At 52.1% G+C, this 16552-nt stretch overlaps 1 protein-coding gene and 1 long non-coding RNA gene across 2 annotated transcripts in view; both read right to left on the bottom strand.

Annotated features, from left to right (window-relative positions):
* The window catches only part of LOC142475397 (guanine nucleotide-exchange factor SEC12-like), a gene marked incomplete at its 5' end in the record, with an annotated part of 30839 nt that extends 22770 nt beyond the window's left edge, over positions 1 to 8069 (bottom strand). The window contains one exon of the mRNA XM_075581312.1: positions 7897 to 8069. Within this exon, the coding sequence (XP_075437427.1) occupies positions 7897 to 8069 (173 nt within the window). The remainder of the gene's footprint in view (positions 1 to 7896) is intronic.
* LOC142475398 (uncharacterized) lies at positions 68 to 3284 on the bottom strand. The gene is made up of 4 exons (XR_012790918.1): positions 2414 to 3284; positions 1717 to 1869; positions 836 to 1532; positions 68 to 475 (listed from the first exon to the last, which is right to left on the bottom strand). It is a non-coding gene; the product is annotated as an uncharacterized LOC142475398 (long non-coding RNA).
* Positions 8070 to 16552: the final 8483 nt, after the last annotated feature.

Below are 16552 nucleotides of genomic sequence, written 5' to 3' on the forward strand. Positions count from 1 at the left end.
GCTCTCACCTGCACGCGCGGTATCTGTGTACCTGACAGTATACGCTGCTCTCACCTGCACGCGCGGTATCTGTGTACCTGACAGTATACGCTGCTCTCACCTGCACGCGCGGTATCTGTGTACCTGACAGTATACGCTGCTCTCACCTGCACCCTGTGTACCTGACAGTATACGCTGCTCTCTCCTGCACGCGCGGTATCTGTGTACCTGACAGTATACGCTGCTCTCACCTGCACGCGCGGTATCTGTGTACCTGACAGTATACGCTGCTCTCACCTGCACCCTGTGTACCTGACAGTATACGCTGCTCTCACCTGCACGCGCGGTATCTGTGTACCTGACAGTATACGCTGCTCTCACCTGCACGCGCGGTATCTGTGTACCTGACAGTATACGCTGCTCTCACCTGCACGCGCGGTATCTGTGTACCTGACAGTATACGCTGCTCTCACCTGCACGCGCGGTATCTGTGTACCTGACAGTATACGCTGCTCTCTCCTGCAGGCGCGGTATATGTGTACCTGACAGTATACGCTGCTCTCGCCTGCACGCGCGGTATCTGTGTACCTGACAGTATACGCTGCTCTCGCCTGCACGCGCGGTATCTGCGTACCTGACAGTATACGCTGCTCTCACCTGCACGCGCGGTATTTGTGTACCTGACAGTATACGCTGCTCTCACCTGCACGCGCGGTATCTGTGTACCTGACAGTATACGCTGCTCTCACCTGCACGCGCGGTATCTGTGTACCTGACAGTATACGCTGCTCTCACCTGCACGCGCGGTATCTGTGTACCTGACAGTATACGCTGCTCTCACCTGCACCCTGTGTACCTGACAGTATACGCTGCTCTCTCCTGCACGCGCGGTATCTGTGTACCTGACAGTATACGCTGCTCTCACCTGCACGCGCGGTATCTGTGTACCTGACAGTATACGCTGCTCTCACCTGCACGCGCGGTATCTGTGTTCCTGACAGTATACGCTGCTCTCACCTGCACGCGCGGTATCTGTGTACCTGACAGTATACGCTGCTCTCACCTGCACGCGCGGTATCTGTGTACCTGACAGTATACGCTGCTCTCACCTGCACCCTGTGTACCTGACAGTATACGCTGCTCTCTCCTGCACGCGCGGTATCTGTGTACCTGACAGTATACGCTGCTCTCACCTGCATGCACGATATCTGTGTACCTGACAGTATACGCTGCTCTCACCTGCACCCTGTGTACCTGACAGTATACGCTGCTCTCACCTGCACGCGCGGTATCTGTGTACCTGACAGTATACGCTGCTCTCACCTGCACGCGCGGGATCTGTGTACCTGACAGTATACGCTGCTCTCACCTGCACGCGCGGTATCTGTGTACCTGACAGTATACGCTGCTCTCACCTGCACGCGCGGTATCTGTGTACCTGACAGTATACGCTGCTCTCTCCTGCAGGCGCGGTATATGTGTACCTGACAGTATACGCTGCTCTCACCTGCACGCGCGGTATCTGTGTACCTGACAGTATACGCTGCTCTCTCCTGCACGCGCGGTATCTGTGTACCTGACAGTATACGCTGCTCTCACCTGCACGCGCGGTATCTGTGTACCTGACAGTATACGCTGCTCTCACCTGCACGCGCGGTATCTGTGTACCTGACAGTATACGCTGCTCTCACCTGCACGCGCGGTATCTGTGTACCTGACAGTATACGCTGCTCTCACCTGCACGCGCGGTATCTGTGTACCTGACAGTATACGCTGCTCTCGCCTGCACGCGCGGTATCTGTGTACCTGACAGTATACGCTGCTCTCACCTGCACGCGCGGTATCTGTGTACCTGACAGTATACGCTGCTCTCACCTGCACCCTGTGTACCTGACAGTATACGCTGCTCTCACCTGCACGCGCGGTATATGTGTACCTGACAGTATACGCTGCTCTCACCTGCACGCGCGGTATCTGTGTACCTGACAGTATACGCTGCTCTCACCTGCACGCGCGGTATCTGTGTACCTGACAGTATACGCTGCTCTCACCTGCACGCGCGGTATCTGTGTACCTGACAGTATACGCTGCTCTCACCTGCACGCGCGGTATCTGTGTACCTGACAGTATACGCTGCTCTCACCTGCACGCACGGTATCTGTGTACCTGACAGTATACGCTGCTCTCACCTGCACGCGCGGTATCTGTGTACCTGACAGTATACGCTGCTCTCACCTGCACGCGCGGTATCTGTGTACCTGACAGTATACGCTGCTCTCACCTGCACGCGCGGTATCTGTGTACCTGACAGTATACGCTGCTCTCACCTGCACCTTGTGTACCTGACAGTATACGCTGCTCTCTCCTGCACGCGCGGTATCTGTGTACCTGACAGTATACGCTGCTCTCACCTGCACGCGCGGTATCTGTGTACCTGACAGTATACGCTGCTCTCACCTGCACGCGCGGTATCTGTGTTCCTGACAGTATACGCTGCTCTCACCTGCACGCGCGGTATCTGTGTACCTGACAGTATACGCTGCTCTCACCTGCACGCGCGGTATCTGTGTACCTGACAGTATACGCTGCTCTCACCTGCACCCTGTGTACCTGACAGTATACGCTGCTCTCTCCTGCACGCGCGGTATCTGTGTACCTGACAGTATACGCTGCTCTCACCTGCATGCACGGTATCTGTGTACCTGACAGTATACGCTGCTCTCACCTGCACCCTGTGTACCTGACAGTATACGCTGCTCTCACCTGCACGCGCGGTATCTGTGTACCTGACAGTATACGCTGCTCTCACCTGCACGCGCGGGATCTGTGTACCTGACAGTATACGCTGCTCTCACCTGCACGCGCGGTATCTGTGTACCTGACAGTATACGCTGCTCTCACCTGCACGCGCGGTATCTGTGTACCTGACAGTATACGCTGCTCTCTCCTGCAGGCGCGGTATATGTGTACCTGACAGTATACGCTGCTCTCACCTGCACGCGCGGTATCTGTGTACCTGACAGTATACGCTGCTCTCTCCTGCACGCGCGGTATCTGTGTACCTGACAGTATACGCTGCTCTCACCTGCACGCGCGGTATCTGTGTACCTGACAGTATACGCTGCTCTCACCTGCACGCGCGGTATCTGTGTACCTGACAGTATACGCTGCTCTCACCTGCACGCGCGGTATCTGTGTACCTGACAGTATACGCTGCTCTCGCCTGCACGCGCGGTATCTGTGTACCTGACAGTATACGCTGCTCTCACCTGCACGTGCGGTATCTGTGTACCTGACAGTATACGCTGCTCTCACCTGCACGCGCGGTATCTGTGTACCTGACAGTATACGCTGCTCTCACCTGCACGCGCGGTATCTGTGTACCTGACAGTATACGCTGCTCTCACCTGCACGCGCGGTATCTGTGTACCTGACAGTATACGCTGCTCTCGCCTGCACGCGCGGTATCTGTGTACCTGACAGTATACGCTGCTCTCACCTGCACCCTGTGTACCTGACAGTATACGCTGCTCTCACCTGCACGCGCGGTATATGTGTACCTGACAGTATACGCTGCTCTCACCTGCACGCGCGGTATCTGTGTACCTGACAGTATACGCTGCTCTCACCTGCACCCTGTGTACCTGACAGTATACGCTGCTCTCACCTGCACGCGCGGTATATGTGTACCTGACAGTATACGCTGCTCTCACCTGCACGCGCGGTATCTGTGTACCTGACAGTATACGCTGCTCTCACCTGCACGCGCGGTATCTGTGTACCTGACAGTATACGCTGCTCTCACCTGCACGTGCGGTATCTGTGTACCTGACAGTATACGCTGCTCTCACCTGCACGCACGGTATCTGTGTACCTGACAGTATACGCTGCTCTCACCTGCACGCGCGGTATCTGTGTACCTGACAGTATACGCTGCTCTCACCTGCACGAGCGGTATCTGTGTACCTGACAGTATACGCTGCTCTCACCTGCACGCGCGGTATCTGTGTACCTGACAGTATACGCTGCTCTCACCTGCACGCGCGGTATCTGTGTACCTGACAGTATACGCTGCTCTCACCTGCACGCGCGGTATCTGTGTACCTGACAGTATACGCTGCTCTCTCCTGCACGGGCGGTATTTGTGTACCTGACAGTATACGCTGCTCTCACCTGCGCGGTATCTGTGTACCTGACAGTATACGCTGCTCTCACCTGCACGCGCGGTATCTGTGTACCTGACAGTATACGCTGCTCTCACCTGCACGCGCGGTATCTGTGTACCTGACAGTATACGCTGCTCTCACCTGCACGCGCGGTATCTGTGTACCTGACAGTATACGCTGCTCTCACCTGCACGCGCGGTATCTGTGTATCTGACAGTATACGCTGCTCTCACCTGCACGCACGGTATCTGTGTACCTGACAGTATACGCTGCTCTCTCCTGCACGCGCGGTATCTGTGTACCTGACAGTATACGCTGCTCTCACCTGCACGCACGGTATCTGTGTACCTGACAGTATACGCTGCTCTCACCTGCACGTGCGGTATCTGTGTACCTGACAGTATACGCTGCTCTCACCTGCACGCGCGGTATCTGTGTACCTGACAGTATACGCTGCTCTCACCTGCACGCGCGGTATCTGTGTACCTGACAGTATACGCTGCTCACTCCTACACGGGCGGTATTTGTGTACCTGACAGTATACGCTGCTCTCACCTGCACGCGCGGTATCTGTGTACCTGACAGTATACGCTGCTCTCACCTGCACGCGCGGTATCTGTGTATCTGACAGTATACGCTGCTCTCACCTGCACGTGCGGTATCTGTGTACCTGACAGTATACGCTGCTCTCACCTGCACGCGCGGTATCTGTGTACCTGACAGTATACGCTGCTCTCACCTGCACGCGCGGTATCTGTGTACCTGACAGTATACGCTGCTCACTCCTACACGGGCGGTATTTGTGTACCTGACAGTATACGCTGCTCTCACCTGCACGCGCGGTATCTGTGTACCTGACAGTATACGCTGCTCTCACCTGCACGCGCGGTATCTGTGTACCTGACAGTATACGCTGCTCTCACCTGCACGCGCGGTATCTGTGTACCTGACAGTATACGCTGCTCTCACATGCACGGTATCTGTGTACCTGACAGTATACGCTGCTCTCACCTGCACGGTATCTGTGTACCTGACAGTATACGCTGCTCTCACCTGCACGCGCGGTATCTGCGTACCTGACAGTATACGCTGCTCTCACCTGCACGCGCGGTATCTGCGTACCTGACAGTATACGCTGCTCTCACCTGCACGCGCGGTATCTGCGTACCTGACAGTATACGCTGCTCTCTCCTGCACGCGCGGTATCTGTGTACCTGACAGTATACGCTGCTCTCACCTGCGCGGTATCTGTGTACCTGACAGTATACGCTGCTCTCACCTGCACGCGCGGTATCTGTGTACCTGACAGTATACGCTGCTCTCACCTGCACGCGCGGTATCTGTGTACCTGACAGTATACGCTGCTCTCACCTGCACGCGCGGTATCTGTGTATCTGACAGTATACGCTGCTCTCACCTGCACGTGCGGTATCTGTGTACCTGACAGTATACGCTGCTCTCACCTGCACGCGCGGTATCTGTGTATCTGACAGTATACGCTGCTCTCACCTGCACGCGCGGTATCTGTGTACCTGACAGTATACGCTGCTCTCACCTGCACGCGCGGTATCTGTGTATCTGACAGTATACGCTGCTCTCACCTGCACGTGCGGTATCTGTGTACCTGACAGTATACGCTGCTCTCACCTGCACGCGCGGTATCTGTGTACCTGACAGTATACGCTGCTCTCACCTGCACGCGCGGTATCTGTGTTCCTGACAGTATACGCTGCTCTCACCTGCACGCGCGGTATCTGTGTACCTGACAGTATACGCTGCTCTCACCTGCACGCGCGGTATCTGTGTACCTGACAGTATACGCTGCTCTCACCTGCACGCGCGGTATCTGTGTACCTGACAGTATACGCTGCTCTCACCTGCACGCGCGGTATCTGTGTACCTGACAGTATACGCTGCTCTCACCTGCACGCGCGGTATCTGTGTACCTGACAGTATACGCTGCTCTCACCTGCACGCGCGGTATCTGTGTACCTGACAGTATACGCTGCTCTCACCTGCACGTGCGGTATCTGTGTACCTGACAGTATACGCTGCTCTCTCCAGCACGCGCGGTATCTGTGTACCTGACAGTATACGCTGCTCTCACCTGCACGCGCGGTATCTGTGTACCTGACAGTATACGCTGCTCTCACCTGCACGCGCGGCATCTGTGTACCTGACAGTATACGCTGCTCTCACCTGCACGCGCGGTATCTGCGTACCTGACAGTATACGCTGCTCTCACCTGCACGCACGGTATCTGTGTACCTGACAGTATACGCTGCTCACTCCTGCACGGGCGGTATTTGTGTACCTGACAGTATACGCTGCTCTCACCTGCACGGTATCTGTGTACCTGACAGTATACGCTGCTCTCACCTGCACGCGCGGTATCTGCGTACCTGACAGTATACGCTGCTCTCACCTGCACGCGCGGTATCTGCGTACCTGACAGTATACGCTGCTCTCTCCTGCACGCGCGGTATCTGTGTACCTGACAGTATACGCTGCTCTCACCTGCACGCGCGGTATCTGTGTACCTGACAGTATACGCTGCTCTCTCCTGCACGCGCGGTATCTGTGTACCTGACAGTATACGCTGCTCTCACCTGCACCCTGTGTACCTGACAGTATACGCTGCTCTCACCTGCACGCACGGTATCTGTGTACCTGACAGTATACGCTGCTCTCGCCTGCACGCGCGGTATCTGTGTACCTGACAGTATACGCTGCTCTCGCCTGCACGCGAGGTATCTGTGTACCTGACAGTATACGCTGCTCTCTCCTGCACGCGCGGTATCTGTGTACCTGACAGTATACGCTGCTCTCACCTGCACGCGCGGCATCTGTGTACCTGACAGTATACGCTGCTCTTGCCTGCACGCGCGGTATCTGTGTACCTGACAGTATACGCTGCTCTCACCTGCACGCGCGGTATCTGTGTACCTGACAGTATACGCTGCTCTCGCCTGCACGCGCGGTATCTGTGTACCTGACAGTATACGCTGCTCTCGCCTGCACGCGCGGTATCTGTGTACCTGACAGTATACGCTGCTCTCACCTGCACGCGCGGTATCTGTGTACCTGACAGTATACGCTGCTCTCACCTGCACGCGCGGTATCTGTGTACCCGACAGTATACGCTGCTCTCACCTGCACGCGCGGTATCTGTGTACCTGACAGTATACGCTGCTCTCACCTGCACGCGCGGTATCTGTGTACCTGACAGTATACGCTGCTCTCACCTGCACGCGCGGTATCTGTGTACCTGACAGTATACGCTGCTCTCACCTGCACGCACGGTATCTGTGTACCTGACAGTATACGCTGCTCTCACCTGCACGCGCGTTATCTGTGTACCTGACAGTATACGCTGCTCTCACCTGCACGCGCGTTATCTGTGTACCTGACAGTATACGCTGCTCTCACCTGCACGCGCGGTATCTGTGTACCTGACAGTATACGCTGCTCTCACCTGCACGCGCGGTATCTGTGTACCTGACAGTATATGCTGCTCTCACCTGCACGCGCGGTATCTGTGTACCTGACAGTATACGCTGCTCTCTCCTGCACGCGCGGTATCTGTGTACCTGACAGTATACGCTGCTCTCACCTGCACGCGCGGCATCTGTGTACCTGACAGTATACGCTGCTCTCACCTGCACGCGCGGTATCTGTGTACCTGACAGTATACGCTGCTCTCACCTGCACGCGCGGTATCTGTGTACCTGACAGTATACGCTGCTCTCACCTGCACGCGCGGTATCTGTACGCAGTATCCGGAATATCCGGCAGATTCTCGTTCCAGTGAAGCTCTGAGAACAGCTGATCTTTCTCCCAAACGCAGCAGCGGAAATCCTGTCCCACGGTCACCACCTGCAGGAGAGTGGCATGTGTCACGTCAAACGCCACGCGTGGGAGCACCTACACACACGCGGTTACGCATGGCATCTACACACACGCTGAGACTGTCATGTGAAGCAGCATACACAGACGGTCACGCAAAGCAGTAGTTACACGCTAGGTAAATCCCATATTTGATGCTGTCTCAATCACCCCCTTGATGTGTCTCTTAATGACATTCAGCTTTTACACTTAGGCAGGCTCCGTTTTAATGTGCCTCACATGTGCTAATTAAGCTGGCTCCGTTTTAATGTGCCTCACACGTGCTAATTAAGCAGGCTCCGTTTTAATGTGCCTCACACGTGCTAATTAAGCTGGCTCCGTTTTAATGTGCCTCACATGTGCTAATTAAGCAGGCTCCGTATTAATGTGCCTCACATGTGCTAATTAAGCAGGCTCCGTTTTAATGTGCCTCACACGTGCTAATTAAGCTGGCTCCGTTTTAATGTGCCTCACACGTGCTAATTAAGCAGGCTCCGTTTTAATGTGCCTCACACGTGCTAATTAAGCTGGCTCCGTTTTAATGTGCCTCACACGTGCTAATTAAGCAGGCTCCGTTTTAATGTGCCTCACACGTGCTAATTAAGCTGGCTCCGTTTTAATGTGCCTCACGTGCTAATTAAGCAGGCTCCGTTTTAATGTGCCTCACACGTGCTAATTAAGCAGGCTCCGTTTTAATGTGCCTCACACGTGCTAATTAAGCAGGCTCCGTTTTAATGTGCCTCACACGTGCTAATTAAGCAGGCTGAACTTAATTCAGTCGGGTGACTTCTTAGGCCCATATAACCACAGACATAGCAGCCCTTGCTGTCTGTAGCCCATTGTAAGTAGCAAGCAAAGTGGAGTTTAAAAGGGAGGACAAAAGGAGTGAACAAGTGGACAACACCAACTGTCCCTGATTCCTGGATTATATCAACGCTGGAAAGGATGATCTTCCCACAGCTTGTAAGGAAGCCTCAATACACATGTATGCAGATGACACAATCCGATATGCACACAGCCATAGCCTCTCCGACCTTCAACACATACTTCAGTCTGACTTTTTGAGACTCGAAAACTGGATTTCCCAAAACAAACTGTTTTTAAACACTGACAAGACTGTAACAATGGTGTTTGGGACCAAGACTACATTTGTAAAGCTTCCAGCGACTGAGCTCCTGATTAGAACCAACGCTAACACCAACCTAACACCTGTCACTAGTTTTAAATACCTGGGCATATGGTTTGACTCCCACTTAACATTCGGAATGCACATTGATACCCTGACAACCAAGACCTATGCCAAACTAGGGGTACTTTACAGGAACAAATCCTCCCATAGTCTCCTGGTCAGAAAGCGTATTGCACAGCAGATGCTAATGCCAATTATTGACTATGGAGACATAGTATATGGCTCGGCTCCTCAAACCAACCTTAGCAAACTTGACACCCTCTACAATTCAATTTGTCGTTTTGTTCTCCAATGCAACTACAACACACATCACTGCGAAATGCTCAAAGAACTAGATTGTCCATCACTAGAGTCTAGGCGCAAAGTTCACATTTCCTGTCTTGCCTTCAAATACTTTCTGGGCAAGCTACCCAGCTACCTGAACAAGCTCCTCACCCCTACCACCTGCAGCACCTATCACCTGAGATCAGACTCCAAAAGACTGTTCATGGTCCCAAGGCTCAACAAAGTATCCGGACGTTCCTCCTTCTCCTACCGTGCACCCCAAAACTGGAACAACCTACCGGAGACTCCCACATCCACCACCAGTCTAAGTTCTTTCAAATCTAAGGCTGTCTCACATTTTAATCTGGTCTGTAACTGTTTCATACGCCTATAATATATATTATCTGTAACTGTGCACGCAAGGTCTTGTATATAATGTATACCCTGTTCATTTATGTAACTGTACTTGTAACCATGTATTATTTGTCTTACTCTGTGCCCAGGATATACTTGAAAACGAGAGGTAACTCTCAATGTATTACTTCCTGGTAACACATTTTATAAATAAATAAATACGGATACTATCTATCCCAGACTGCACATTGAGAATGTTGAGAAAATTGAACATTAAGGGGTCCAACGTAAACAGCCCTGAAATCTCAGCTGCCATTGTGGCAGACTATTCTTGTCAGCCATTTTGTCTTGTTTGCTATAAGTTTTGTTTGTCAATCAGTTTGTTATAAGCTGTGCCTGTCTTCCATGTTGTAATGTGCTGATTTCTGTGAAGCGTGTCTGTGTGAACGTGAGAAGCAGAGACGTTGTTAGGCTCTCAGCGGATTCTTTGTATCTTTTACCAGCTGCAAATCATAAGGAGTATGTGGGAGTGATGGGGAAGGAGTATGTGGGAGTGATGGGTAAGGAGTATGTGGGAGTGATGGGGAAGGAGTATGTGGGAGTGATGGGGAAGGAGTATGTGGGAGTGATGGGTAAGGAGTATGTGGGAGTGATGGGGAAGGAGTATGTGGGAGTGATGGGGAAGGGAGTATGTGGGAGTGATGGGGAAGGAGTATGTGGGAGTGATGGGGAAGGAGTATGTGGGAGTGATGGGGAAGGAGTATGTGGGAGTGATGGGTAAGGAGTATGTGGGAGTGATGGGGAAGGAGTATGTGGGAGTGATGGGGAAGGAGTATGTGGGAGTGATGGGGAAGGAGTATGTGGGAGTGATGGGTAAGGAGTATGTGGGAGTGATGGGGAAGGAGTATGTGGGAGTGATGGGGAAGGAGTATGTGGGAGTGATGGGGAAGGAGTATGTGGGAGTGATGGGGAAGGAGTATGTGGGAGTGATGGGGAAGGAGTATGTGGGAGTGATGGGGAAGGAGTATGTGGGAGTGATGGGGAAGGAGTATGTGGGAGTGATGGGGAAGGAGTATGTGGGAGTGATGGGGAAGGAGTATGTGGGAGTGATGGGGAAGGAGTATGTGGGAGTGATGGGAAGGAGTATGTGGGAGTGATGGGGAAGGAGTATGTGGGAGTGATGGGGAAGGAGTATGTGGGAGTGATGGGGAAGGAGTATGTGGGAGTGATGGGGAAGGAGTATGTGGGAGTGATGGGGAAGGAGTATGTGGGAGTGATGGGGAAGGAGTATGTGGGAGTGATGGGGAAGGAGTATGTGGGAGTGATGGGGAAGGAGTATGTGGGAGTGATGGGAAGGAGTATGTGGGAGTGATGGGGAAGGAGTATGTGGGAGTGATGGGAAGGAGTATGTGGGAGTGATGGGAAGGAGTATGTGGGAGTGATGGGGAAGGAGTATGTGGGAGTGATGGGAAGGAGTATGTGGGAGTGATGGGAAGGAGTATGTGGGAGTGATGGGGAAGGAGTATGTGGGAGTGATGGGAAGGAGTATGTGGGAGTGATGGGGAAGGAGTATGTGGGAGTGATGGGGAAGGAGTATGTGGGAGTGATGGGGAAGGAGTATGTGGGAGTGATGGGAAGGAGTATGTGGGAGTGATGGGGAAGGAGTATGTGGGAGTGATGGGGAAGGAGTATGTGGGAGTGATGGGAAGGAGTATGTGGGAGTGATGGGGAAGGAGTATGTGGGAGTGATGGGAAGGAGTATGTGGGAGTGATGGGGAAGGAGTATGTGGGAGTGATGGGGAAGGAGTATGTGGGAGTGATGGGAAGGAGTATGTGGGAGTGATGGAGAAGGAGTATGTGGGAGTGATGGGGAAGGGAGTATGTGGGAGTGATGGGGAAGGAGTATGTGGGAGTGATGGGGAAGGAGTATGTGGGAGTGATGGGTAAGGAGTATGTGGGAGTGATGGGGAAGGTGTATGTGGGAGTGATGGGGAAGGAGTATGTGGGAGTGATGGGGAAGGAGTATGTGGGAGTGATGGGGAAGGAGTATGTGGGAGTGATGGGGAAGGAGTATGTGGGAGTGATGGGGAAGGAGTATGTGGGAGTGATGGGGAAGGAGTATGTGGGAGTGATGGGGAAGGAGTATGTGGGAGTGATGGGGAAGGAGTATGTGGGAGTGATGGGGAAGGAGTATGTGGGAGTGATGGGGAAGGAGTATGTGGGAGTGATGGGTAAGGAGTATGTGGTAAATGATGGGTAAGGAGTATGTGGGAGTGATGGGTAAGGAGTATGTGGGAGTGATTCGTAAGGAGTATGTGGGAGTGATGGGTAAGGAGTATGTGGGAGTGATGGGGAAGGAGTATGTGGTAAATGATGGGTAAGGAGTATGTGGGAGTGATGGGTAAAGAGTATGTGGGAGTGATGGGTAAGGAGTATGTGGGAGTGATGGGTAAGGAGTATGTGGGAGTGATGGGGAAGGAGTATGTGGGAGTGATGGGGAAGGAGTATGTGGGAGTGATGGGGAAGGAGTATGTGGGAGTGATGGGGAAGGAGTATGTGGGAGTGATGGGAAGGAGTATGTGGGAGTGATGGGGAAGGAGTATGTGGGAGTGATGGGTAAGGAGTATGTGGGAGTGATGGGTAAGGAGTATGTGGGAGTGATGGGTAAGGAGTATGTGGTAAATGATGGGTAAGGAGTATGTGGGAGTGATGGGTAAGGAGTATGTGGGAGTGATTGGTAAGGAGTATGTGGGAGTGATGGGTAAGGAGTATGTGGGAGTGATGGGGAAGGGAGTATGTGGGAGTGATGGGAAGGAGTATGTGGGAGTGATGGGAAGGAGTATGTGGGAGTGATGGGGAAGGTGTATGTGGGAGTGATGGGAAGGAGTATGTGGGAGTGATGGGTAAGGAGTATGTGGTAAATGATGGGTAAGGAGTATGTGGGAGTGATGGGTAAGGAGTATGTGGGAGTGATTCGTAAGGAGTATGTGGGAGTGATGGGTAAGGAGTATGTGGGAGTGATGGGGAAGGGAGTATGTGGGAGTGATGGGGAAGGAGTATGTGGGAGTGATGGGGAAGGAGTATGTGGGAGTGATGGGGAAGGAGTATGTGGGAGTGATGGGGAAGGAGTATGTGGGAGTGATGGGGAAGGAGTATGTGGGAGTGATGGGGAAGGAGTATGTGGGAGTGATGGGGAAGGAGTATGTGGGAGTGATGGGGAAGGAGTATGTGGGAGTGATGGGGAAGGAGTATGTGGGAGTGATGGGGAAGGAGTATGTGGGAGTGATGGGGAAGGAGTATGTGGGAGTGATGGGGAAGGAGTATGTGGGAGTGATGGGGAAGGAGTCTGTGGGAGTGATGGGGAAGGAGTATGTGGGAGTGATGGGGAAAGAGTATGTGGGAGTGATGGGGAAGGAGTATGTGGTAGTGATGGGGAAGGAGTATGTGGGAGTGATGGGGAAGGAGTATGTGGGAGTGATGGGGAAGGAGTATGTGGGAGTGATGGGTAAGGAGTATGTGGGAGTGATGGGTAAGGAGTATGTGGGAGTGATGGGTAAGGAGTATGTGGGAGTGATGGGTAAGGAGTATGTGGGAGTGATGGGTAAGGAGTATGTGGGAGTGATGGGTAAGGAGTATGTGGGAGTGATAGGAAGGGAGTATGTGGGAGTGATAGGAAGGGAGTATGTGGGAGCGATAGGAAGGGAGTGTGTGGGAGCGATGGGTAAGGAGTATGTGGGAGTGAGTGGTAAGGAGTATGTGGGAGTGATGGGGAAGGGAGTATGTGGGAGTGATGGGGAAGGAGTATGTGGGAGTGATGGGGAAGGAGTATGTGGGAGTGATGGGGAAGGAGTATGTGGGAGTGATGGGGAAGGAGTATGTGGGAGTGATGGGGAAGGAGTATGTGGGAGCGATGGGAAGGAGTATGTGGGAGCGATGGGTAAGGAGTATGTGGGAGCGATGGGTAAGGAGTATGTGGGAGTGATGGGGAAGGAGTATGTGGGAGTGATGGGGAAGGAGTATGTGGGAGTGATGGGTAAGGAGTATGTGGGAGTGATGGGGAAGGAGTATGTGGGAGTGATGGGGAAGGAGTATGTGGGAGTGATGGGGAAGGAGTATGTGGGAGTGATGGGGAAGGAGTATGTGGGAGTGATGGGTAAGGAGTATGTGGGAGTGATGGGTAAGGAGTATGTGGGAGTGATGGGGAAGGAGTATGTGGGAGTGATGGGGAAGGAGTATGTGGGAGTGATGGGGAAGGAGTATGTGGGAGTGATGGGGAAGGAGTATGTGGGAGTGATGGGTAAAGAGTATGTGGGAGTGATGGGGAAGGAGTATGTGGGAGTGATGGGGAAGGAGTATGTGGGAGTGATGGGGAAGGAGTATGTGGGAGTGATGGGGAAGGAGTATGTGGGAGTGATGGGTAAGGAGTATGTGGGAGTGATGGGTAAGGAGTATGTGGGAGTGATGGGGAAGGGAGTATGTGGGAGTGATGGGGAAGGAGTATGTGGGAGTGATGGGAAGGAGTCTGTGGGAGTGATGGGTAAGGAGTATGTGGGAGTGATGGGGAAGGAGTATGTGGGAGTGATGGGTAAGGAGTATGTGGGAGTGATGGGGAAGGAGTATGTGGGAGTGATGGGGAAGGAGTATGTGGGAGCGATGGGTAAAGAGTATGTGGGAGTGATGGGGAAGGAGTATGTGGGAGTGATGGGTAAAGAGTATGTGGGAGTGATGGAGAAGGTGTATGTGGGAGTGATGGGGAAGGAGTATGTGGGAGTGATGGGGAAATAGTATGTGGGAGTGATGGGTAAGGAGTATGTGGGAGTGATGGGGAAGGAGTATGTGGGAGTGATGGGTAAAGAGTATGTAGGAGTGATGGGGAAGGAGTATGTGGGAGTGATGGGGCGCAGGGAAAGCACCCGCTTTCCCTGAGCCTCAGCACGCCAATAATAATAATAATAATAATAATAATTCATTGCCAATCCGATGAGGCTCATGTTAAAAACCAGGTCCATTAGCTTTAAAAGGTGCTGCAGCCTCATCCCTGGGCTGTTCATGATGTCCTGAATTCACAGGTGAACTGCTATCCCTGCGTCGGGATATTTCGCCCTATACCATCTTGTAAGGGTTTTTATCCCATGTTATTCGTTTTACTGTGTGTGTTATTCTGAAAAGAAAACGTACAGGGTATTTTATCGCTGCCTCGCTCCAATCAGTGCCCAGTGATTTACTCTATGCTCACAGTACCCAGATTCTGTGCCCGGGTACCTCCCACCTTGAGAAACAGGTGGGACCTCCCACCTTGAGAAAGCGCAGGTCCACTCACGCGCGAAACGTACGTCGGCATGACGTCACCACGTTGACGTCGTGGAGGAGGAACCTAACTGGTGAGATCAGTCCTTGCTGTGCGGCTGCTGCGGGCCATTATTCATGCCAGAAAACTATTGATCTAAGCGCCGGTATTTATGTATAACTAATGCTGACGCGAGTGAACAGGGCTACAAGACGCTTTATTTGTTTATTTAATATGTAGCCACATTAATATGCAGCGCCTAAGCAACGATTTGGCAGTGTGCAGCCATTACCTTGATTGAACAATCTCATGTCCCAGACACTGTGTATGAACATTTGCTATAGAGGGACACTTTATATGTGCACACCAATGCAAACATATGTGCTGTGAATATATGTAATTACTATACCAACTCTACATGCACACTGAAGCTATTCATGTGAGGGGTTATTGACTTATAGCACTTATCTATGGATTAACCTCTGAAGTGCTGTACCTCCCACATAGAGCTTTTTTGGTCAATCATCCACTGCCAGCAAGCACACCGGTTATTTTCACATTTTAATTGTTTTTATCCGTTTAGAGATAGTGTAGTGTGTTAAGTGTTATGAATTATAAATAAAGATTTGTTATTTTGCCATTTGGCGTTTTAGTGGTAATTGTCCGCCCACAGCGATGGGTGCGGTTACTTACCTGTAATTAGGTTGATCTAACCTTTTTGTACTTGGGGCATTTGAGGCCAGCTATTTACCTAGCCCTGTGTGCAGATAATGAGGATCTCGGGGGAGAACTCCATACCTCCTCTATTCTGTTTTTGTAATTGTTAACCAATACCTGGCACCCAATGTTAAGGGATAGGGCTTGAATCCCATATAAACGAGTGTAAGCCCTATGCGCAGTGTCTTCGTTTCAACATCTAAAAGAATCCTGATTACCTGATGAATTGCTAATCCTGTCTTTGATTACTTCATTGCCCCATCCCACGTAAATGCTATATTCTGTATGTTATTTGTGCAATCTTGTGTGTTCACCTTTTTCAAGGAATAAACTTAATTTATCATATCTTACTTGTGTTCAATTCAGTTCATTTGTGTATAATATAACCCTGAAAAGCTCCCGTGACACCGAGTACCTGTAATGCTCCCCTACTCTATGCTCACAGTACCCAGATTCTGTGCCCGGGTACCTGTAACGCTCACCCTACTCTATGCTCACAGTACCCAGATTCTGTGCCCGGGTACCTGTAACGCTCACCCTACTCTATGCTCACAGTACCCAGAATCTGTGCCCGGGTACCTGTAATGCTCCCCTACTCTATGCTCACAGTACCCAGATTCTGTGCCCGGGTACCTTTAACGCTCACCCTACTCTATGCTCACAGTACCCAGATTCTGTGCCCGGGTACCTGTAACGCTCCCCTACTCTATG

This window comes from Ascaphus truei, unplaced genomic scaffold (genome assembly GCF_040206685.1).
Source record: "Ascaphus truei isolate aAscTru1 unplaced genomic scaffold, aAscTru1.hap1 HAP1_SCAFFOLD_1211, whole genome shotgun sequence".
Classification (NCBI taxonomy): Eukaryota; Metazoa; Chordata; class Amphibia; order Anura; family Ascaphidae; genus Ascaphus; species Ascaphus truei.